At 41.6% G+C, this 26,534-nt stretch overlaps 1 protein-coding gene across 5 annotated transcripts in view; it reads right to left on the bottom strand.

Annotated features, from left to right (window-relative positions):
• The window catches only part of bcas3 (BCAS3 microtubule associated cell migration factor), a 312,938-nt gene that overhangs the window by 126,444 nt on the left and 159,960 nt on the right, over positions 1 to 26,534 (bottom strand). The window contains exon 24 of one of the 5 annotated variants that reach the window (XM_080289124.1): positions 16,506 to 18,802. The exons of the other annotated variants lie outside the window; for them this stretch is intronic. Coding sequence (XP_080145250.1) covers positions 18,792 to 18,802 — 11 coding nt within the window. The 3' untranslated portion in view covers positions 16,506 to 18,791. Of the gene's footprint in view, positions 1 to 16,505; positions 18,803 to 26,534 lie in introns of those variants that run through there. 5 annotated transcript variants of the gene reach the window in all.

Raw genomic sequence — 26,534 nt, 5'->3', positions numbered from 1 at the left:
GTTGAGGGCCTGACACTGAAACCAAGGAGGGGAGAGTGACATAGAGCACTCACCTGTATCAGCGCATGAGGCCGGGGCACAAGGACAACACCACATGGAAGAGAGAGAGAAAACAGCTCAGTCATGAAATAATCTATTATATATGGCATGTAGTAACAATTTTATACAATATTTCCTTTGCTTACAGGAAAGCAGGCAAACTATTCCATGAAACATTGTGAGATAATTAAAGTGAGTTTAAGAAAATAATCCCAGACAGATAAAGTGGTTAGATCACAATTAATATCATGCCATACTGTTATATGTTACTGCATATATGACAGAAAATAAGGGCAAAAACAAAACAAAAGAAGCAGATTCTAGGGCCGCGTCCCTGAATACATGTCAGGGCTGGACAACCCTAAAAATTGTGGCATTTGCCACCTACATGGTTAAGTTTAAATAATTAAACATACTGTTAAGTTCAGGGAAGTGACAAGCAGTCACACACCGTGTTCACCTATTCAACTTCTACCGTAATCACACTGAAGAATTTCCATACATGGCTTCTTTTATGTGTTGATGTATTTCTGGCAGTCTCAGAGGACTGATGTAGAGACCTCATAATATCACTCTTGCTCCCTCTTTCTCCACATCAAAACGCAAACTGCTTTCAGGCAGTAAACTCAAATACAGGGCAGCATGAGCCTCCACACTTAGCCATTCTGTCCTTTGCTGTGACCTGCAGCAGCTGGCGGCGCTGTTAAACAGCCTCTGCTTTTGATGCACGCCGAAGCCAGAGAGAATGAAAGGGATAGAAGCTTTACAAGTGGTCCAACAGCACAAAGTGTCTCTGCTCTCTGTAAAAGCATCGCTTAGGGTCAGAACGGGAGACGAGAGAAAAGAAAAGAGCACAAGAATAAGAAAAACAAGTGTGCGTGTGCGTATGTGTGCGTAGGAAAGAGAGATGTGTGTTAAAGCCACAGAAAATATGATTGCCGGTAGGGATGTCAAGAGTCTCTGAAAGGAGGATGTCTAAGCTGGGCTCAGACTCTCATCTCCTCACACAGCCTCGCCCTTTCCCAGCATCGCTCTCTTCATTTATCCCTTACACCTTCACAGGAAGTTCAGCTTGCCCCTGGAGCAACTTGCCCCTCCTCCTCTCCCAACAACACAATCATAGCAGTGGTTCACACAAAAGGAGAGGCAGCAGTGAGTGTGTTGTGCATTAAGGGTCACAGAGATGTCAATGAGCCTATGAGGTTCTGTGCCTGTCTTCCAGGAGGGAACATCCCTGCATCGCATCTATAGAGGCACTTTAGGCTTCGCTCTAGTAATAAACAGAAAGTACTCAACTTACGTTTTATTCTTAGCTATTATGTTGGGTTAAACTGGACTCAGCAGGATTTGTCGGCACGTCGGATCGTGACAACAGTAAACACTAAAATACATGTTTAATGGACTTCCATTTGATATTTTGTAGCTTCCCTACTGTCGCTCCTTTTTTAGGCAAACAATGGAGCGGGACTCGCCAACCTAGAACAGCAGAAAAAGCAAGCTTCTAACACAGCTGATGTTAGTTTTCATCGCCAAGTATTTTAACGTTTTAACCTGAAAACAAACTCGAAGGAGTGACAGACTAAAATCAGTGACATCAGTGACAGCTGCCTCACTGAGAGGTTTCAGACATGGTTACTCTGGAATGAACGGACTGTGTTTTGGACCTTACTGCTAACCAGTCACCAGCCGTTAGCTTGAGTTGAACAGCAGCTGAACAGATAGTGAAAAACAAACAAGAAAACAATGGAAAATGGAGGGAAAGGCGTTTACAAAGACAGGCTACTTGGTGGGTAAAAAAGAAAGGTTGTGCAACCACGGTGTGTGGGTGATGTAGCAGAAAATCTGGTGACCATCGATCAGAGTTCACAGGTTAATATAATGTATAAAGTCTTGTTATCTGTTGACTGTAGTGCAAATTCTCTAATGAGAACTGAAGCAACAGTCCTGGTGTCCAGCGGCTGGCTCGGGCTCTTCTGTTCCCCCTGTGGAGAGCTGTGTTCGCTTGGGTACTCTGGCTCCCTCTCACAGTCCAAAGACATTGTTGGTTAACTGGCGATTCTAAACAGGACGTAGGTGTCAGTGTAAGCGTGAATGGTTGAATGTTTCTCTGTCGGCTCTCTGACACACTGTGGAGGGTGTACCCCACTCCAGCTCCCACTGTGACCCTGAATTGGATAAGCAAAGAAAGTGAATGGATGGGGAGATAACAAACGAGACCTTGACCTGAACTTGGGTAAAGCCCTGTCAGGTTATCATTGTGTTACACTAAGCTTCACTAAACACTGACCAATACTCTAGGAGGAGTCGTGGTTGCTGTGAATTGTGGACAGACTTGTGAAGGATGCCCCACCATGGTACAAGCTCCCTGCTCCTTTGCTAGCATCCCAGATTTTATGACAACCAAGGAAAGATGGTGGGAAAGTTTAGTTTTGTTACAGATGTGGACAACTTTTCATTAATGTTCCAAAATAAGATACTGGGACTCACAGAGTCCTTCTGGAGCTATGAAACAAACGTCTTTCTGCAGAGAAAGTATTTTACACCGAGCTGCATGTGTTTAAGTGAGAGAACACTACGGGCAACAGAACATCCAAGGTTTACATGGTTTATTCAGCCATGTGTGGCAGCTTGTCCTCTGAGTTCATGCACACTGGGCTTTAAAGTTCAAGGTCCTCTTCGCTGTGCAAGAGGCCAATTTCGCCCTCAGTGTCCAAATATTTACTGTCCAGCAAGTGCAGGCTGTCGAGTACTGAGAAAAGCTGTTGCCTGTCTATTAACTCTTGGCTATATCATTTGCATTGAGCAATATCACGGATTACAAGCATTATGAGGCATAAAAGAAATTCATTACACAAATATTTAGAATGAATGATAATGGCAAATGAGCCACAATGTAGCAAATCATAAAACACTTGAGGCTGTTACACAATACTCAACTTAAAAGTTTATTGGTTCTGTCGCGTCTTCCATAGACATGAATTTACTTAAGTGTCACTGCGGCCTGTATGGAGTTCATTCAATATGGCTTCACTATGTAACCTGTGGGAGAAATGTTATAACGCCTTCTGTGGCTGTGAAAGCAGCCTTAGTCTGAAAAAGTAAACAATCCATTCTTTATTTGTAACCCAACAAAACAATCTAGAAAGATTTGATAAGAGATTTAAACCTGGATTCAGATTTAATAAAAAGCTATCAAGCTCCATCAACAGCTGAGTGTTGTCTACCTCTGAGTAACAGGCTTTCATTCACTGCTGTTAGTTATTATGGTGCATAGTGTAACCACTGAGGAAACGTGACAAATTACTTAAGATACAGAGCTGATTTATGTTGCAGTGCTTCCTGCTGCCATATGAGTGTGCTGTAATGAATCTAATGATGCAAATTCTAAATATTATAGTGATAATAGACAGAAATCCAAACAACACGTCACCGAAGACATTCTCAAATCTTGCAGGAACCCCGGTCAGACGTAGGATCCAGTGTTTGTGGGAATCTCCCAATGCCATGAAAACAGAATAACCAGGCACTGGAGGACTCATTCATCACACTCAATTCAAGAATGAAAATTACTTAAGCTACTTAGAAGAAAGAGAATTTTTAGAATTAGAAAATGTTATTTATTTATTTATTTTAACCTGCAACAAATTACAATTTGGCAGTACTGTACAGTTCTGTCAACTGTTTCACTGAGCAGGTCAGGGTGGGAATAATTTCCATCAATGCTGCCCATTATATAGACTGCAACACATGATAGCTGCAGGTTTATGATACTCAGACAGTTGATATTTAGTTTGAAATGTATTTTCTGTAATCTTACAATGTTTTTATTATTGTACAGTCTGAGACACATTGAGCATCCTTTCATATTTGTTTCAAGAATGTCCCCATAAACAAACAATAAATATGTAAATATGTAGTCTATCAAAATAACATTTCAACTATAGTACATATTGTAGACTCAGTGTACTGACTGTGTAGGAAAAAGGATGTTAGAGAGAAAAACCAGGAGTTACTCTCCAGGCTTCTGTCAACAAAGTCAGCAAGATTTGTACGTCTGCGAAACAAAACCCAGGACAACAAATCTCCCATCCCGACCTCAACACCCTGCAACGGTAGGCAGGTTTCTATTCGTTCAACAATATAACACAGCGTCAACATGCTACATTACAAAGGGGCAGGGATAGCTCAGTAGGTAAAGTGGTCGCCCCATGATCGGAAGGTCGGCGGTTCGAATCCACTTAACGGCTACCCTGAGGTACCCCTGAGCAAGGTACCGTCCCTACACACTGCTCCCCGGGCGCCTGCTTAGTGGGCTGCCCACTGCTTCACTGAGTGAATGGGTCAAATGCAGAGAAAAAACAAGTAATTTCCCCATGGGGATCAATAAAGTATCCATTATTATTATTATTATTACAAGAGCTTCCTCAGGACTTTCCTTCCTGTCAGAGAGCAAAAGCCATAACCACAGGCAGCGAACACTATCAAATAAACAAATCAAGAAATACTTTTTTTTGCCTTTCTTTAACCAGGTGACTTTCTTTCATGAAGCCAAGACAATCGGCCTCCGCTTCGCATGGTTTGAATCTGTGCTCTCCGTCATTCTCCTTTTCCGACTGGAACCCACCTCCTTCCCACCTCCACTTTACACTCTTCACCACCACCAGTGTCTAGACTCCAGGGGGTCTGGTCCTAAATCCTATCACTGCTTGGATTTCATTCGGCCACGACGGATCATCGGAGTCTAAACGCCAAACACATGAATTTCTCTATCACAATGAGTCATGTTCATTTCTTCCAGGTGATATCTCCTTATTGAAATGACAGAAAATAATCAAGCTGATATATTAAGATAGTTCTACAAGCAATGTCCCTATGGATTACAAATGCATGTACACATTTCCAAACAGCATCTGAAGGACAGGATGAATATGGAGGGAGGATCTCTCGGCACACAAAACTGATTTATTGCATTTCTAGTAGCAAAAATTAGGAATGACTTTCTTTAAGAGGGTTAAAGAAAGCTAAGGAGAATGGAGCAAAAGAAGAGAGGAACAAAGGATGGAAGAACTGAGAGAGAAGCAGATAAAAGCAATAACTAGACGAAGAGAATTAGAAGTTCCTGACTATCAACAACAGCGGGACAGTGTGTACGTCAGTGAGTCTTTGAAGGTGAAAGTCTCAGCAGATGAAAATGGAATAAAAAGGTTCAGATTCTTCTGAGTAACAAAGGATCTGAGATACTAAACTGTTTTTATGTCTGCTGAAATTCCACAACTGCACCTTTTGTTATTTGTCGAAGGAGGGAAATTATTAGAGCTCCCTTTCCTCACAATGAATCATCAGATTCAGTGAATCATTCCAGCTGCCAGACAAAATTAAAAAAACTAAAAAGCCTTCCTCTGAGTGTGTGAAGGCCAGGACAAGCCAGCTCTTGAGAGAGAGACAGACTGGACAGCAGTGCTTGGAAGCTTCTGGAGTGTTTTCCTGGCTGAAGCTCCAGTCAGACTCCTCGGTGTCCTTCAGAGTAAAAACAAAAACATTTGAAGTGTACAGCTCACAGCTAGAGAACATCTCTTATTTGTTATCACTTATGCTCCAGGCCCAGTTTACATTCTCCTGAGTGCGTCCACTGGGTTGTTCATCCGGAAATTTGTCCCCTACACCCCCTCCTGATTTAGATTTGGGGAGCAATAAAACTTGCTGAGTTGTTGCCTTGGACAAATAAACTGACCAAAGTGTTGATATAGAGACGTCTGAAAGAAACAAAAAAAGGAAAAAAAAGGAGGGCGAGGGGGGGGCATGTCAGGAGGAGAGAGACAATGATAGCTGCTGGTCTCTCACTCCCTCCTGTTAAAGTTTCCGGCGAGCCAGTAAACATGGCAGCGTCTGTCTCCTGTGGGAGCTAAGGGAAATGTGTTTGTGTGAGAGTGCGTTGTTGAGTAGATGTGTGTGTTTATGGATGTTTGTGTGTGGTGATGTGCTGCTTGTCGGTGCATGTATGCATACACTGTCTGGGTGCTTGTCAGTGTGTGTGTGTGTGTGTGTGTGGAGGTCAACATTTCCTCTCTGTGAGGGAGTTGTACTGAGGCCAAATGCCCAGCTGCTCATAGGTGTCTGTTTACAGACTGATTCAGGCCTAACAGGGAAGACTCACACTCACACGCACACGCCTTGTATCATTCTCAGAGAATTCTCACAAAGAATGCAACATACAAGGTTTGCAAACTGATGCCGTGCGATTTGTTTGTAAGAGTGCACACTCAGAACATCAGGTATTTAACCACATTAGGACATTAGTAATTACATCACCTGAAACAGTTACAGACATGGCACTTAAACACAGTGATTTCAGGATTTACTTGTTAGACCACCAAGCGCATGTTCTGTAGTTAAATGGTTTGCTCAGTTACTCGGAACAATGTGTACTTCTGACTGACTTTGACGGGCACATTTGAAAGCTGGACACAAATATCTACTTGTGTAAAAGTGCCTGTAGTATAATGTAAATACACTGAAGTGTGCTGACGTCAGCGCGCGATTATTCTTCAAAACGAGTTTCACAGCAGCAGTGAGTGCACATTGGTCCCACGTCTCTCGTAGACGGTGAGATGCGATGACTATGAAGGGTAGAGCGCGTCACATTTGCATCAGTTTTCATCAAAAAACCACCGTTTTTCCACAAGATGTACAGCGTCTGTACTGTGAGACGCCAGGTTATCACAATACTGACAGAGACGACTCACAAAACTCATCACACATAGATTCTTCTCAAAGTGCTGCTTCACATGGAAATGCACAGTTAGTGTTGTGAAGGGACAGATTTCATCCAGACACATAATCAGTCCATGAAGCGAATCCTAACCTAGTACCTTAAACATAATGGTTCGTATGCAGGACTTTTCTGCTCTACCCGAGCACTCAAAGTGCTTTATACAACTTCATTCACCCATTCATGCAAGCACTTTTTTTCTGTGCTTTTCCTAAGTAACTGCTTCCTATCCAACATTCACACTCGATGGGTCCATCACAGAACAACTTAGGTTAGTGTCTTGCCCATTGAGACTGGAGCAGGGATCAAACCACCAACCTTCCAATGAATACCAGACCTGCTTTTCCTCCTGAGCTGCAGCCGAACCAGAAGCAATCCTGAGTCTCCACACTCACGGCCTTTAAGTTTACCTGTGTTTGCTGTACTGCAGGCAGTGACTATAGGCCCAAAACAACATTCCTTGATGGGACTTCATTTTTTCACATAATAGTGTGTAATACCTTGATTGTGGTCTGCTTGTTTTATTTCATCAGATTAAATAAGAATTTTCTGAGAATCATTTAGAGAAGCAACAAGCTCGATCAAGTCATGTGTTCTTCACATCAGAAAAACAAATTTGAGTGAACATAAAACAATTCAAACAAAAGTTTTCCTAAATATTATAATCTAATATGTCTATGTGTTTTGGACTACATATTTAGCCGTACATAATACACCGGTTAGTACTGACACTAAATGTCAGTAAAGTTCTGAAAGGAATAACACATCTTTTTCTTCAAAGAAGGTTTAGTTAGAAGGGACAGAATATATATTAAATATCTCTTATAAGTACAGACCAAAAATAAATCACAGGTATCAGAAAAATGTTTTATTGTGCATTCGTATACTGAAATACTGAAAAGCACAGCTAAAAAGAACTTTCTTACAGATTAAGATTTCCGATTTTGTGTGCAGTAAGTTGTGCACAAAGTGAGTACTAATAGCAAGTCGGTCACTGTGCAAAGAGCACTTCAGACTTATTGTTACGTGGTGCAGTTAGAAAGTCACACAGCTAAAAATCATAAGCCATACTGGAGCTGGGTGATCTCCCCTTCATTAGCAGGTCTGTACCTTTTCTGTGGATGCTGCTATTCCAGAAACTGCACTTTTTTTCATTCTGTTCAATATATTTTTCTGTTTATCCAGAGGCTACTTTTAGCTTCTGGTTGGCCACCACAGCAGGTAGCGCTGCATGTTTGATGTGGCAGATTTTTATGCCACATGTCCTTCCTAATTCAATCCATAAGGGACTAAACTAAGTACCTGATTATTATCTTATTTTATCAGGTTAATGTGTAACCAACTAGGCTCTTGAGGAACTTTACAATATATAAAAATAGTACATATTTAGATTTCTATCCTATCAGGACTTCATGTATACCTGTTGCTTGTAGAGTCCTTATGTTGATATAAATAACAAACTTGACATCAAACAGATTTTTTTCTAAACCATCACTAGTTTTTTACTGATTTGAATTTTATTCCTATATGTACATGATGAAAGTGTCAGTATGTAAGTTATTGAACATGAAGTTCTTCCTCTTTCAGCACAGCTTAAATACATATGTACAACATCACACTGAGACTAACGATGATGAAAGGACGTTTTAACCAAGTTAGGGCAGATAATCCTCTATGAGTGAGACACTTGCGCCTCACATGAACGGACAGAAAGAATCACTGTTACTTTTCCTTTTTTGTCATAAATAACATTTCTGAGAGGACACGGAAATGATTTCAAGTAATAACGAGACTTAACAAGAATTTTGTCTTGTTTTCTGCTCTCTCCTTGCCAACACCAGACCCCGTGATTCTAGTCTAGCTATTTAATTTGGATCTAAATGATGATTTGTGCTGTGTGTAAAAAGATCTGTGCTAAAAGATCAACTACAGTATGTCAGCAATATGCAGTAGACAGCCTGAATTCAAACAGAGAGGACCCATCCTACTGGTCTAATTTAACTGAGCAACAACTAAAACTGCTTCTTGGAACTTGCTGTGTCTAAAGTTTTAATGAAATTAAAATTCATTGCCATGTTAAATAGTATCCTACATAATGCTTACAATGTAGCAAAAGACAGTTACAGAATTTGTCAATGTATCATATTAGACTTTGTATTAAATTCCCTTCAGTTTTGCTACATCGTATTCTATGTAGCAAAACTTGCTACAAAGTTGCAGGGCAGCCTGGCTTTTCTCATTAAAAGTTAGACCTTGTCGCTCTTACATATGTTAATTGGTAAGGGGACTGGAGGAGTGCGAGCGGGCTTAGAGGGAAACCTGGACGATTAGAATTACACCTGTGTGTATGTGTGTGCGCTGTATAGTGACACACAGCTGGGGTTAGAGAGACTGATTCCAGGTAATATGAAGTGAAATTCAAATTGCAAAACAGAAACAGATTTTTTCAATATTTTGGTAGAAACCGTGTGTGTGTGTGTGTGTGCGTGCGTGTGCGTGTGTGTGTGTGTGTGTGTGCGTGTGTGTGTGTGTGTGTGCGTGTGTGTGTGCGTGTGTGTGTGTGTGCGCGTGTGCGTGTGTATTAAGGGTATAAGGGTTGCCCTTATGTTTTTAACTAAGGCCTAGTTTGGAGGCACACTGGTGCACACACACACGTGACATGACCCTGGCTGACGGCTGATGACTGAGGCCTCTTCAACAACACACTTCTGACCTTTAACCCCTCACCCCTCAGACCAGCCTCCATTACCTCACAATTACATCCTACAAATGGTTTTCCCTAGGAAGTGCGCACGTATGCTTGTGTGTGCTTGTGCGTCAGTGTTAGTCCTTCTTTTCATTTCTTTCTCTCCTTTTACCTTCTTTCTTCCTTCGTCCATGCCTTCGTTGATCCGTTTAGTTTTCACGGACTTTCTTTAACCATCTTGGTTCCTCCATTTTAATTCAATTTAATACACTTGTATTTGTATATAGCAAGACACATAGGTGCTTCTATGTCCACTATGCATCATCTTTTTCTGTTTAATTCCTTCTTCCATCTGTTTTTTTTTTTTTGCTCTCTTGTTAAAATTCCTTTCATTCATACAGATTTTTTTAGGAATAAAATTTCTCTTTTTTTAATGTTTGACTACTTTCTGACCCAAATGTTCATATGAACAAATAAAACAGTATATTTCCATAAAATCAAAAACAATAATTTAGCCATACACATACATATATGGATCAATGTTGTCAAGTGAATGCATCCACATTTAGATTTTGGACAGATAATGTTTTCTTCAGAGACGAGAGCACCCCAGGATACTGATTTGGCCTGAACCCCCAGAGGTCATATGGTCTGACCTTTAGGAAGCAGTCAGCAGCAAGCCCACAGGGTTGCAGGTAGATTAATGCACACACACACACACACACACACACACACACACACACACACACACACACACACACACACACACACAATGATATGACGAGTGACATGTCAGAGAGCAGCAGCATGTGCACATATGGATGGCTTGAGGGGAAATCAAGCTGTCGCCTCTCAATGAACTCTAACAAAAGGACTATTGAAAATAACAAGACGGGCTCTCACAGTGGCAGTTCAAGAAAAAAAAGTTTCCCTTTGTTAGTCATGGCAACTTCTCAGTGCCGTGCCATTCAAACACCAGATCCTCTCAGCGGTGCCAAACAGGTTTTACAAGGGTTCACTGCACTTTGAAGAGAAGACCACTGGGTGCAGGTATCAGAATACTAACATCCGACTTTGGCATCTTAGCCTGAAAACATTTCTGATGTTGCATATCGCAACAATGACGTTTGTTGCACATTACGATGCTTTAAAAAGAATACGGTTTCCTTTCAAACGTCTGTGCAGATGATTTTTACATCAGTACAACTACCCAGTGGTTATTCTTGGGTTTTACATAGCCATATAAAAGTCTTAAACTTGCTGGAGTGTATGCTTGCGCTCTTACATAGGAAGTGTCGGGGATCTGGCTTGGGTTCAGTGCACTTTATACTCCTACCACAATGTTTATTATTTCAATATTGGTCAAAGATTGGAATCCCATCCCTAAAACACGCATGGGTCTAATCATTTTCAAGTCCAACTGAGGTCTTGTACTGCCATCAAATGCACAAAACTGTCTGAGCAGGAAAGTTTTCAGGGAGGGGGATGCCCGATTGGAAACTCCGGCATCAGTCTGCCTTTATGTTACATGATTGAGCTTCTTCGTTCTCTGCACTGCTTCCCATAAGATCTAACTTAAGGCCTTCATCCAGTTCCCAACACAGTTTTCCACTTAAAGGCCACTTTTGAGTTGAGTCTGTGCACTACCTAAAGATGCAATTTCAACTTTTTAGGCACTAAAAGGTACTGGTAACACAATACCCTCATCAGGATTTTCAAGTACAAGCTCAAGTACAAGCGGCGCGCGTGTGTGTGTGCACGGCTTTATGTCTGACCAATGCTATAGACGGATGGGATCATCAATTCTTATTTAAGGCCATTTCATTTCATATGACACCCTCTTATTACAATAAATTGACTGGTCATAGCCGTTTTGCAACGGATGTCGAGTTGGTGTGTAATTTCCCAGTGGCTCAATTTAAGATAATGGTATATTGTAAGAAGCAGAAAGAAACATAACCTTTTTGCCTCAGCAGCGTTCAAACATTCAGTTAGGCATGATATATGGGCTGAAAACATTGACAATATCAGAATTTTCAAAAGTGGTGGAGAGAAAATAAACAGTGGGGACATGAGAGAGGGTGAAGGAGCACACACAAATATCAATAAACACTCCTCTTCCGTCTCGGAAGCTTCCTGCTTTATTTGATTAGGCCGAAGATGGAGGGAGGGTTGGGGGAGAAAAAACAGCAGTCATGCTCTTTTGCTTTTCTTCCTCCTTTCCCTTCCTTCACAATCTCTAGCCTCTCCTTAATGGGAATGGGAAGTTTGGGAAGTGGAGGAGAGGGGTGGGCTGCAGCTAGCCTCAGCCTAACCTCCCCCATCTGGACCGGAGGGGAGGGGGCAACTTGCCAGCCTCTAGGCTACTCCCCAACCCTTCCCAGCTGTTGGCTGTTCAGGGGCAGAGCCCAACCCCCTCCCCACCCACCACCCCCAAGTGTGTGTTTTTGGTGGGCTTGAGAAAGCATTTTTTCATAAACAATTGCCATATCCTCCACCAGCTGTTGACCCCATGGCTCCTGTCCCTGAGCAGAGCTTGGGAAGCAGGCAGAGTGGAATGGTTTTCATTTCGGAGACTCTGCTTTGCAGGGGAGACTTGCTAAAGGGTGCTTGGCCCCAGTACTGTTAGCACGCTAGCTATAATACACAGCCTAGATAGGTCATTGGTTGGGGGCACGAGATGTTAGCTGATAGTAGCCACAGTGACAGCACCTTGTGTTTTGAGGATCTAGCTGGGGGCTCAAGGTGCTTAGACTCAAGTGGCTTCAATATCTGTTTGGCAGAAACGATCTTACTAGAACTGATGCTAAAACTGATCCTTTTACTGTTGCATTCTTTAGCTTTTTGGTAACCTGGGGACAAAAACAAGCTGAAATTGAAATATTACAAATGTCCAGGAGTTTTTCTGTGACGCTGAGCAATGATTGCACTTTCTTTGCATGAAATCAGTAATTTTCTAATTATTTTTTTGCTCTTCTGAGCTGCAGCAGCTTGAACGAGGATTCAAACTCTACACCACTGGTGTCAAACATAAGGCGCTCGGACCGGAAGGGGTACACTAAACAGTCCAGTCTGTAGAAAATATTATTTACCTGTAGTCTGGCTGTGTAGTTATAGCTCTTTCACAACAGTGTCTATTAAATTCTGTATTGGGAAAAAAAGGACATAAACCACATGCGTTCCTGAAACATTGGCTCAGTGTGGCCCAGAAGTCCCTCAAACTTTCACTTTAAAGATTTACCTGAAGATGCTGGTCGTCAATAATAATAATAATAATAATAATAATAATAATAATAATAATGGATTGGATTTATATAGCGCTTTTCAAGGCACCCAAAGCGCTTTACAATGCCACTATTCATTCACTCTCACATTCACACACTGGTGGAGATAAGCTACGGTTGTAGCCACAGCTGCCCTGGGGCAGACTGACAGAAGCCAGGCTGCCATATCGCGCCATCGGCCCCTCTGGCCGACACCAGTAGGCAAGTAGGGTAAAGTGTCTTGCCCAAGGACACAACGACCAGGACAGAGAGCCCGGGGATCGAACCGGCGACCTTCCGGTTACAGATACGCTTCCCAACCCCCTGAGCCACGGTCGCCCCCAATAGGCTAGAACAGCAATCCCAGGGGTTTGCTACCGGGCCTCGAGAGACCATAATTTTTTTTTAATAATTGCGTGGAATGAGTCTTGCGTTGAATGTTTTTAACAGGCAAAAAATACTTCAATAAGTAAATGTTACATTTTTTTCGCTGATCCGAAAATTGATCCGATCTGTGACTTAAAACCGTGATCCGATCCGAACCGTGAGATTTTTGGTCCGTTGCACCACTAGTTTTCAATAATAAAAAGGTGAACTGAACTGACATCTTTCTAAAGGTTAATGATTGCCTGGCCAGAAAACAAAAATTCCTGCTGCCTGAAGGGGATCGACTCTATGTAGCAACTAACATTGCATACTATAAGAAAACCAAGTTCAGCTTTAGATATATGCTCATGCATCTACACTGGGAGTGCTCCCAGGAAACAACAACAAAAGAGGAAAAAAACCAAGCAAACAAAAACGCTGCACAGTGCAGAGTGCCAAACGGGAAACAACAAAATACGCCATCGCCGACAAACATCTACCACCTCCTACTGCCGTGTCCTAAAAGAGCCGTCCCATTGAACGCGTTGATGAAAAATGGATTGCATGCTTGCCAGTCAAGGTGAGTACAGGTGCCAATGCACTATGTATAAAATCAGATGGCATGTTTGTGCTGATGCAGTATGTATGAGGCGGCTGGGCCTCATGCAACATTCAGCACGCTGGGGAGGCCGTAGGTGAGGCCAGCACAGCCTGCAGCCAAAGACGTCCGCACCTCCGAGTGCGTATGTGTGAGCTCAAACTGAGCTTTGTCACAGCTCGCTGGTGGATCCACACATTTAGAAACACAACTGGGATGAGACTCACGCAACTGCAAACACGCCTCAGCTCAGAGGGCCTGCATTACACAAAAAAGCTATTTTTCTACTTGTTTCATAAAACACATGCAAACGCACACAGGAACACACCCAGACAACATGCACACTTTGGCCTGGCAGACAGTCTTTGCTCGGGCATCGCATTTGAACTTTCACCTCAAGTGTCGAACACACACACACACACACACACACACACACACACACACACACACACACACACACACGATCGCTTTCTTTGTACTGGTCTGCCTTGGAATTGCATGGTAATACTTCATTATGGCAGCACTGTAATTTAGGGGGAATGAGCACTTCAAACGAACGGCAACCCACACACAAGCACACAGACAGGGTTACTGTAAATGTGTGTAACCTAGAGTTCTGCTGGGACCAGAATCAGGGTTTTTTCCACAACATTCCCAGAACACTCCAAAATACACCCGGACAGTAATCAGAGGCACGCTGTGAGGTTATAATTGTTGGAGCTGATTACAAAGTGGAGAGTAATGATTCAAATTGGGAGAGGAGTGCAACACAGACTTGTACATAGCAAAATGTGAACTCGGGGACACAGGGTGTCAGCAGGGTTCACATTATTAAGCCTGCCTATAGTAAAGTTACGCTGGAATAAATTACGCTTGGTGGCTCTTTGAACTTTGCAAAGATGGACCTTCTTCCTTGCCCGCAAATCACTTGACTGTGGTGTGACGTTCTTCTGTGAGATTCACATGAAAAGTTTAGCTTTCAGCTTGTTAAGACAAATAAACCAAATGCTCTTCAGGCAGGTAGCTGTATGTACATCCAAGTATTTAAGAAGGTGACACAGTTTGGTTACTTTTGTCTTTACGTGTGGTTACATTCGATTTTGTAAGTGAATCGTTCAAGGTGTGATTGATAAGCACAGGTAACAAAATTATCACATTACTTTTAAATAGTCTCTGCTGTTGGCATACAAGCAGTGCGTCTGTTTCTTCGATGACATGTTGACATATTTAATGACATATTGAGGAGACAAAAGGTCTGGAGTTGATTCCAAATGCAGAACTTATTAGTGAGCGCTGAAATTTTAGGAGAGACAGAAATCAACAATTAAGTGGAATCTTACAAAGAAAGGAACGTGCTGTTGAGCTCGACGACACAAAAATGACAACTGAAGAAAGCTAAAGTGAATTCTTTCCTTGGTAAAGAAAAATCCCCTCACAGGATCGAGCCATTTCACGAATACTCACGCAGGCTTGTTGTGGTCAAACTCTACAATCAAGCAATGCCTTCATACGTGTAAATACAGAGCGTTTATGCCAAGGGTTTACATGCAAACCACTGGTAACAATCAAGAAGAGAAGGGCCAGATTACAATACCGAAAAAATCTAGAAAAAGAAGGACTTAACATAATCAATCAAACATGGTGGAGATGTATGGCTGCCAGTGGAACCAGTACACTAGCAATTGTCCCAAGCGGATAGGATGTCACATTGCAGTAATGATAAATACTCCCCCAAAATATAGGGGTAAATGCAAATCTGGAGCTTCTCAAGGCACAGACAGGAGTCACTTAAGAGACCACAGTCCTAATTAGCATGCTTACTTTTCCCAATACAAATCTGAGGGCAGAGGACCCACAAACAAGCAGTAACTGAACGTGGCTCCATTAAAGCCCTGGCAAAGCATCTTTAGGCAGGATACTTTGGTTATGTCACTCTCTCTGGATTCCACATAGTTGGCGAGAAAAACTTGCAGACTACTTAATACTTTTGGACTTATGAAAGCGCATATCACACATAAGCGTGCATGCATTTACAATTCTGCATGATAGTGTATGGATAAAAGAAATGTTCTACTTGGTTATTAAGGAAATGTTGTGTCTATTTATTCATTTGGTTTAAGCAAAGATCCCCTTCATCCCCTTAATGTGCTTCTTATTTATGTTTATGTCTTGATGCAACTGTTCTTGTGATTTGGTGCAATATCAATAAGAAACCTCAGCCAGAAACAAGATCAAGGTGGGGCGGGGTCTGCCATGACCGGCTGAGGGGCGAGGAGAAAGAGGGAAAAGGAGAGTATAGGCACACACTATAGGAGAGAAGTGGTTTATAAAGGCATGTGGAGTGAAAGAGGTGAGAGAGAAGAAATACTCAGTGCATCACAGTGTATCACAAGCCTGACGGTTCAGGTTCACCTGCTCCAGCCCTAACTATCATCTTAATCACAAAGGAAACATAGAGAGGGCGTCTATGGCACTACAAGAACTTGTACAGAAGAATTTTAATTTGCAAATGAGGAGAAGCTAAAATGGGAGAAATATGATCTCTCTTTCTAGTTCTTGTCAGAACTTTCACCAGGTATCTGTACCTATGAATAACACATAACACACATGCACATAGACAGGACTTCAATTCACACTGTCTCAAACATGCTGCACAAGAGGTCTACGTAATGACAGGCTGTCCTCACAAATTCACTGTAATGTTCAAATGAGCTGGAATTGAGAATAAATGATGCAGTATGGGCATCTGTGTGAGACCGTGCACATCTCTAAAAACTCCCAGCCTAAAGCAAAACATGTACAAGTTTAATGATAATGCAATATGGAAACATTTACTGAAAATCACATGGATTACATAATGGATATTTACATGTGAAATAAGATTGGATACTTTGAATACACAAAAATACAACTTTAGGGACTCGTTATTACAGACAAGATAAATTTATTGGTTACTGAAACCAGCCGTCAACACATAATACTGAGGTGGTCCAGGATACAGTAATCCTGTTTGACACACGTGCACCACAACAACTGAAGGGTTAAACTGAAAGGTGAGAATCTTTCATCTCTCTCAGTTCAGAAAGAAAAGCTCTTCTTTTAGCTGGGCCAACACTGTAAGGCAATACCTGGTATCACAGCAGTGAAAGCAGTCTGGGTGAAAACTATCGAAACACTTTACATGGACACCATTAAATACATAAATAAAAACTAGTGAAGTGTTTTGGCTCCAGGTCACAACAGGCACTGTTATGATGCAGGAGCTCGACACCTGGTGACAGGCTACGGCGGGAGCTTTTTTCCTGCTGGTTTGTTGAGAGTACAGCGACGTTCATAGTAGCGCACGGCAGAATTCTTATTACTCACCAAAGCAAATGTTCAGAAAAATGTCATCATGAGCTGCCAATGCAGACTATTTCCATTATCATCACCTAATAGGGAAGCACTCCTACAAGGTCATTTCTATAAAAAATTGTAATATCTGCTTATGCCAGACTGTATGGGCAGGAAACTCTGGATGAGTCTCATATTGTCGATTACTCTGCAGACACGAGTGCACTTGTGCACTTCCTCTCTCATTCTGTGACCCTTCTTTCCATCTCGTCCTAAGATGGACGTATAATATGTGCTTTATTCTCTGCCTAAAGGGCAAATGCTGTAGAGTGTGCGCTGAATATGTTTGTGCGAGTTCCTGTGCAGAAAAATTGAATCACAATAGATGCAGCTGAGCCCAATGTCCTGTGGTTCAGTCCCCAGTGAAAGCTGTGAGGACTGTGTAACTGCTCCACATGAGGCAGCTGATATTCGGAAACAGAATGAATGTATTTCATGTATATTTAATAGAACCTAAGAAATAATGTACTTGTTGGTGTTAAGTGTATAACATGTACTCTAAAAAAGCTCAATTATTTTAGGCCATATCATATTTTTCCCATTGTTAAAGCAAATGACCTCTCCATCACCTTTCTCGGGAGTTACACAAATTATAATATAATATAGAGATTTAGTAGCTACTTTATTAACTTTTCCTGCTTGTTAATGGTAACAAGAAGCTCTTTCAAAAAGTATATTAGGAGGCTGCAACTCAATTTATGCAGACTGGGTCAACAGGTTAAGCTACAGTTGGACCAAATGCTTGAATGGGCAAGAATCCTGCTCTGCTGTATGTTACACTCCATACATTTGGAGAAACTAGCTTCAATTTTAACTTTAGGACTCATTTCTTTAATAGTAAATGTTTAATTTGGGTGTGACATCTTTGTGATTTCTGACTCTGTGGAAGATTTTGTTTTTACGTCCACAACAGCAATGCCTTGTTTCAATTAATTATAGCACAAAGCCGGGTTCTCCCATACTCCTGTTTACAACAGAGTCTGTTGGGCAGCTCCAAACATCACCACCTAACATGCCCATTCATTTTTAAAATGTTGACCTGTACAGTTATAGGCTATAAATGGATGAGCGTCCCTTCTGAGTGGCTGAAGGAAAAAAGGAATTTTTCTGGAAGATGACCAACGAACTTTATTTGCCAACCTGACCTCAGACCCCTACAAGCAGCATGGTTAAAGTTGTGACTGGTGCACCATTGACACAACCCTTCTATTACAGGTTCCCGGCTGAAGCACCTGATGGATAGGAACAAAAGGAAAAATATAAATATGGCCTTGGTAAATTACTGTATTAAGTGGTATAAAGACTTTTTACAGGTACTAAGACAGTTTTTCTAATACATCTAATGATTTTATTTAAGCGACTTGGGTTCAGGATGGCTACTATCTATAAGGCCATAACAGAACAAAAACAAATGGTCACACAAACAGAAAGGCAGAAAAGTAGAAAGCTGTCCATCTTCCTTTCTTCCTCCTCCTCCTCCTCCAACTCCTCCTTCCGCCTGTCCTCTTCTCTCATACACCAATGATAAAACAATGGTTGGGTAGTGAAGAGAGGGGGAAAGGTGGAAGGATGGATGGATGGATGGATGGACAATGAAAATGATGCATGCTTGTGAGGAACAAAAGCAAAGCAAATCAATTGAACTGAGGTGACTGGCAGAGCGAGGACTTCTGTTTTTTAGGAATAACCTGCAGGAGACAAACAGGAAATAAAAACAAAAAAAGTTTGCCTTTAAATCTTTGCTGGTGAAATAGATGTCAAATTTTGATAGCATACTCGTTTTTCCTCAGGATGCATATCGAGGGTTGGAGGGTGGATGAGTGAGTAAAGCATGTAGTTAGTTTGAGTACATATAACCCCAAAGACCCCCGTTTGTCCTCAGCAGCTTCTCTTGTAGCCTAAAATGTTCGATGAGACGGAAACATTGTTGCAACTTTTCACCATTTGCACAGTTTATGACGGAGCTGGAGGAGTGCTGCACGGGATTGTTTTTTTAAATTCCAATTGTATAAATCTTAAAGGCCAAATTAAACTTGACTTTCTGCAGCATTATCAGCAAGCTCAGAGTAAAATGTAATTTGAACTGTGACCAACCAGAACAACAAAATGAAGATGAGATGTTTGTGTTCATATTAAACACACCGACCTGCCCAGCACAGAAAGGTTCGAGTGGACATCTGTTTGAGGGTCAAACACATTCTTTAGAGCAAATGAAACTGGTTCCCAGTTTAAAAAACAATCAAGTCTACCTTTAAAGAGCCCTTTGGCTTTTCTATGACAGCTTTTGGGGTTAGTAGTAAAGAATTTTTGGCTATGATAACGCTCACAGGTTGCCACTAGCATGGTTAAACCACTCTCGAGCAACGATATTGCCCACTTACTGATGCCGACCTTGGAACGGACTACATGCAACTAAACCGAGGTAAACTGTAATCAGCAAGGTGAGTAAAAAGATTAGTAATCACGGAGGAGTTTTGGCAGAGCTGCAGGCAACTGGAATGCAGCAGTGCTGACTGGGAAAACACAACCCCCTCATTTAGCCTGATGGAACTGTAAAGTAGCTAACACACGCAGGGGCAATTGTGGCTGTTTGTGTGTCACTATGTGTGCTTCATTAGCGTGCACCTTGGCGTTGTGTATTTCTTGTGCGTGAGTGTAATGGGTACCGTGTGCTTGCTGAGGTCTTGTTTGCCCATCTTAAGTCAATTAAAAGGAAATAAGGCGGCTCTGACCGGCCCGTGAACCAGCTCCCTCAGCTGAGAGCATGTCTGCACAAAAAATACACACACACACACACACACACACACACACACACACACACACACACACACACACACAGGCTAACACAGGGAGGCTGATAATGCTCCACTACTGGCAATCGACCCTGTGCCCTGCTGTGTGAGAAACAATGGCTCTGAGACTGGGTGAGCACGTATGTGTGCACACACGTGTGTGTTTGTGAGCGCCTGTGTGCGTGGCTGCTTGTGTGTGCAAGTTTGCGTTAAGTACGGCATGTCTGACAAGGCTTCAGAGGGAAACAGTTTAAGACAATATTAGACACAAACGCTGAACACACATGCACACATTCCTGCTCTTTCAACAGAGAGCCAAAGAACACAATTGCATCCTACAGGTAGGATCGGCAGCACAAAACACGCAGACACACTGCGCCTTGTTAATCGAAAGCTTTGGCTTGTATTGTCATTAAGCTGAAACGAATTACTGAAAAAACACTGGTCTAAAACTACATCCTACAGTTGTGGTTAGAAGTTTACATACACCCATCATGGGCATGAATGTCACGGTAATTGTGGGCTTTTAATGATTTCTTTGAACTCTTCTTTTTCCAGGGTGGAATGATTATACAGCATACATCTTTAATGACTTCATAAAACAAGGATTACATTTATTTTTTAAATTTCACTAAACTACACAGGGTCCCAAGTAACCTACTAACAAAGGCTCCAACAAACAGCACAGCTATAATAAGCAGAGCGCTCACTGACAGACTGCAGCGATCACAGGCTGCATTGTAAAAATGACCTCACAGGTGTAAAAGCAGAAAAATTTGAGTTTGTCAAGCTGTCTACATCTGCCTGCAACCTCTCTCCCATCCACCTGTCCCACTGCTCCGCCTCAGTCCTCAGCTCTGCTTTTGCTCTGATTGGTTCTCCACACTCTGAACTCTGATCAGCTTCACTTCCCCTGCTGCTCTGCACAGCCAGCAACCCTCCGCTTCTCCACGTGTCCGTGATCCGCTCTGTCACAGCTCAATATTCCACCTGCGCTCCATTCAGCCGCCAATGATTATTCATCTTTTATCTAACTAGTCTGTTTATCAGTAATGGCTAATATTGCTAATAGTTCTCACAGCAAGAAGGTCCTGAGTTCAATTCCACCACCAGGCCGGGGTCTTTCTGTGTGGAGTTTGCATGTTCTTCCTGTTTGTGTGGGTTCTCTCCACGTACTCTGGCTTCCTCCCACGGTTTAGGTTTGGAAAAAACATTTTTTTATGTTGATTCCTATTAGGTGTACCCAGGGTTCCTTTGTGCAGCGTAGTTTGTCACCGTGTTTAGTAGTTATGCTTCGGGTTGGTTCCTGTGTGAGTTTTACTTCCCTCCATGGTGATGTAGATCGTCTACACCTGTGTCTCATTCCCTCAGCTGTTTCCACTTCACCGATTACCCCATGTGTAAAAATAGCACCGTCTTTCTTTCAGTCTTTCTCGTAGCAACTTTGTGTGATTCTCTCGGTGTACTCCTGTGGCTAGTGGGATGTTTTTCTGTTGTATTTTGGGTTTTCAGCCTAAATAAAAACTGCTATTTGTACCACAAGAGCAGTCACCTCAAGGCACTTTACAGGTAAAGACCCTACAATAAGACAGAGAAATCCAATGACCTCAAAGGAAACACTGGGAAGGAAAAACTACTTTTTAACAGGAAGAAATCTGCAGCAGAACCAGGCTCAGGGGAGGAAGTTTATATTTGTTTAATCTGTACATTGAAGGACATATCCTCGTCTGAGTTTCAGCACTATGAAGACACTTCTTACTAGGGTATATTGCCATGGTAACTTGGCTGTAAACAGTTTTGTAGTGTTATAATCCAAAAACAGGGCAACTAATGTGCCTGCTGACTCGATATCAAATTGAACAGTAGACAAAACCTACATTTGTATCTTTATTCTTATTCTGTATTTATACATGCTCTCAAAGCATTAAATACCAGCTGAAAGAATAACAGAGCCGGACCTGATTACTACCAGATCATCTCTTATGTTAACTTTACATCACAACAAATATCAGTAATAATATCGGAATTTAGCACTAAATTCCCACATGGTTTAACCGAGGAGCTCAGGGTATTTGGATCGGAGGTACTTCATAATCTGATGACTGTGTGCCAACATACTCAGCACCTCATGGGACAGAGACACTGAATGTGTAGAGCTAAACTCATTTACTAATTCAGGATTTCTGTTACTACGTGCGAACCAACTGCAATGAACCCTGTTTACTAGGACAAACTTCACCGAATCAACAGTCACAAATCTGACTGATTCACAGGGTGAGGAAAGCAAGACCAAGCATCAGAATTACAAACTAACAACAGTGTTTATGAAAAGTAAAAGCAGTTATTTATGAAATAATCATATATGGTATATTTTTAAGATACTGAGGATTGACCTGAAAGTGTACGTATGTGGCTGCTCACTGTAAACTTCAGTTTTATTCAGTAATGCTCTGAGATTAAAAGTCTGTTGTTGTGATTTTTCTTTCTGCGTTTGATTTTTATGTTCAGTTTTGTCTCTCAAATTGGGAACACCTCAAAATGACTGTTCAACTGGGAAACACAACAACACATTTCTACAAAACAACACAAAACACAACAAAAAATGTACCTAACTTTTTTATTTTCTTGTAAAATATCTTTTAAAGTTATTGTGTTAAAGATGTTTGTCAATTCTAGAAAAAGAGTGCTTTAAAAGGATTGGGGAACATCGTTTATTTGGTAGATCATTTGGACTCAAAAGCATCAGTTTTACACTCTCTCTCTCTCTCTCTATGACATTAAACGTTTGACCAAATGAAACAATGAAATGTTTTTGAACAGGAGCTTCTAAAGGTAATTGGGTTGCCTCTCCTTTCCCCCCTCAGCCACTGAGGTAAAAGCTTCTTCTTCTGTCTGAGGATTTATCAGGCTCAGACCACTTGCTGCCACCAGCCTATAAAGAACTTGATGGTAGAGGCACCATGACACAGGATATCTGTCAAACCGGGGCTGCTTTTTCAGCTCTTTGTCCACTCGTAACCTTCCTGGGATCCTAATTAAAGGAAAGGTCAAGTCAACTTGTTCAGTGATCACACTCTCTGCGGTCCCACTGTGAGCAGCATGATAAGTACCGGTACTAATGCACTGCTTCTATCCCATGACAATCCCAGAGTTGTTCTTGCAGAAGTGAGGGACCACTTAATCCTCCATGCCCAAACAGCTCGTAATAAATAGTCTACATTTAATCCAAAATACTGAGGAGCAAGGGTTAAGTCTTTATCGCCTGCAATGCCAATGTTCTCCTTTTTACTTGCACTCACATTCTATCCCTTTGTAAGCACTGTTGTAATACGGTCATTGTAAAATCAATGGATTAAAATCTGCACCAGCAGTAAGAGGAAATGAATCACTGTAGCCACTGAGGAAGAAAACACCACGGCAGTAATTCATTAAACAAATGCAAAAAAATAATAACAGTTGCTGAAAGACTGCTGATATATCTACATGCAGGATACTGTATCTGCCAGCCAATGAGTCAGGCAAATGTGCAAAAATCCTCAGGGGTATATTACTTTGGATTACCTCTAAGTCATCATTATTCAAAGAGCTCAGATGAATCAGTCGCTTTAGTTTTCCATGAATGTCTTCAGACGGACCAAAATCCAGCATGACAATAATCCTAAGAATAATACACATGTCCCGCATGAGTAGGAAACTGGGTTTGGCACTCAGGTATACACAAGATGAGAAATGAGGGATGTAGTAAGCTGAAGAATAAATGGAGAGCTTGGGAAATCCTGCCTGTATACACTTTAACACACCTGGCCAGTTACTGCAGAAAGTGTGTACCAACATGTTTCCTGTCAGATGGCACTGACATGAAATGCATACATGGAGGAGTGTGCACCACATGTGTATAGTTCTTTTTTAATCATGAAATAGTGGTGTTGGAATAAGCGTCTCAGGTGAGACACTTTGGTTTGTGTCTGCTCATATGGGCCTTTTTTCATCTTTTAACCACTCTCTTCACTACACCTTCATCTAGTGAACTAAATACTACAGTTCACTAGATGAAGGATAGCTCGGTTACATCTGCCACCACCAGCTTTAATAACAGGGCGGTATGTGACTGTGTGCCTATACTGTACCTTGGATCTGTCACAAGAAATATGAGGTCAACAGAAGCTTTATGATAGAGATGTTATTTAAAAAAAACAACAAAAAAGGAAACATTGTTGTCTACTCAGTATTTCACTTTGAATCCTGCCTGACATGAGAGTGTTTTGACATGTGGCTTAAAATATGAGCACGCCAAGCTCAGCAAACTCGATTTACATCCTCAACAGACGACTCCTCCCACACTTTTTTGAGAGATGGGACCGAGGCGTTGGCACTGATATCAGCAAGGGAGGAAGGAGGTAGAGAAAGACACAAATGGGTGCTCGAAACTCCACTTCATCAGTTGCATATGCAATGCTGGCATGCCAGTATCCGTGCAGCCATGTGCATGAGCTCTTGTCCATTCAGTTCGCTATCCTGCATTCCTACATGCCACAGCACCCCAGGTCATGGCCATATGCCATTGGCTTGGCCTGCTGATCAACACCGCTCGGGCTTCGCATGACAGCTCACGATGCACACATACACACACACACACACACTCACTCACAATAGTTCTGACAGATGGGTGAAAAGGTGGGCCACGTCATGTGTGAAGTGAACAGAGGGCAGGGGGGTGTTAGCAATTATGGTGAAACAGACTGCAAAGAGAGGCAGACGTGTGTGCGCGCTCTGTACAACAAAAAAGGTGGATATGGGCATGTGCAGAAACACATGCACAACATCAAATAAAACAATATTGCCCTCTAAAAAGAAGAGCCATTTAGACAACCAGCACATACTGGAGACTGTTTTAATAGAGCACTCATAAGCGTGGGCAAACATCTGCCTTATGGCCTCCGTCTATTCTGCTAAGAACCACACAGAGCATAGGTAAGCACCACACGCTCCACTGGACAGACTGCCTGTTAATACCTAATGCTTTCCTCTGCAGTGAACTAAATTGGCACTCAGATACTGAAATATACGTGTTAGAGCTGATTAATCTTTGTCATTGTGAATCTACATCCGATCCAGGTTAACACAGTGGATTCTAAAGCACACGCACTTTATCTGGTTAGTGGACAAGCACAGAAGCTATAAGGCCCAACAAGGACAAGCACTGACTTTGCTGCAAGTAAAAACCATTCACTAAGAAAAAGTCGTATCCAAACTGCATAAACAAAGATTCTCCTGAATATTGGTGGACGGAGATTAAGCGGGTGTTAAACACAGTTTATGTAAAAATGTAGTTCTACAGTCGTATTTAGGACTTTCTGCAGCAAATACAGAACATACAGGAGGAGAATCAACGATTGAGAAAAATACTTTAAAAAAAGAATTGAAGGATTTATCGAGTCAGGTAACTTGGATTAATACACACACACACACACACACGCTTAAAACTAAAAATGACATTTTTATTTGTTAGGCAAATAACAAACTGATGTTTTTATGCACAAATGTGAGCCGGCACACTGAACTTCTTTAAGAAGTCAAGCATAACATTCGACAAATAAAAGCAAATAAATAACTGTAATTTGGCCTCTCTGTCAAAAACAAAAACATGTTTTAGCAGGTTTTTCAGCTTTTTTGTAAAATTGTAAATAAATACAAAATAATTGATGAAAAGAAATTTGTATTTTTAGCATGAAAAATATTTATACTGGTTGATTAGCCATTCTATATAGCTATATATATATTAGACATGAATAAAAAGCATGTATAATATATACATATAATGCACAACTGAGAAGTTTATGAACACACTGACGAAATAATGTTCATTGCAGCTGGTTGTACTTTGCAGTAGGGCTGGAACATATCGTACCGTTCACAGTATGATGTCGGGCAACGATAAGAAAATGAAATATGGCGATAGAATATGGGTAAAACGCACATGCGCAGTGCCTTTGTTTTCATACGCACATGGCGGAACTGGTTTAGCTTTTGTCCGTCAGATACACTACAAAGCACTATTTTTGGTAGCGCATGCTAGCGGGCCGTCGTTATTACCGTGTTGTTTTGAAAATACGGCGCACTTAAAATCAATCCTTTGATTTTTCTGAAAGTCGACAGTGCCCCTTATAATCCCGTGTGCCTTATGTATGAACTCTGGTTGTGTTTACTGACCTCGAAACGATTTTATGTGCACGGCGCTCGAAAATCTGTCAAATGTTTCAGTACGACTTTGCTGAGCTACGAAGCCGCACCGCTCGATGGATTGTCGGAGCATTACGGCTATCGTAGGCGGAGCCTCGCGGAGTGATACGTGCTGTGCTTCAACATAATATTACAGTACTGTGTGTGTATGACCTCTTTTTAAGTTTTGTGGCTATTATACATGGTTACGCTGAGGATATGTCGGCCAGTTTCCACTGGAAATGCCTTTTGGTTAAACTGTCAGCGAGGAATTTGCACTGTTACATTTTTATATAACTCTAATGAACATAAAAAACAGCTGCTTGTTTCAGTGAAAATACATTGATGGGGTTTTGCACTAATAAAGTTGTGGAGTTGTAAGGTATTTTGTCTCGTGTCAATTATATCG

This window comes from Astatotilapia calliptera, chromosome 14, assembly GCF_964374335.1.
Source record: "Astatotilapia calliptera chromosome 14, fAstCal68.1, whole genome shotgun sequence".
NCBI classification, from domain to species: Eukaryota; Metazoa; Chordata; class Actinopteri; order Cichliformes; family Cichlidae; genus Astatotilapia; species Astatotilapia calliptera.
Note: the sequence above shows the minus strand (reverse complement) of the source record. Positions and strands in the feature narration are given on the sequence as shown.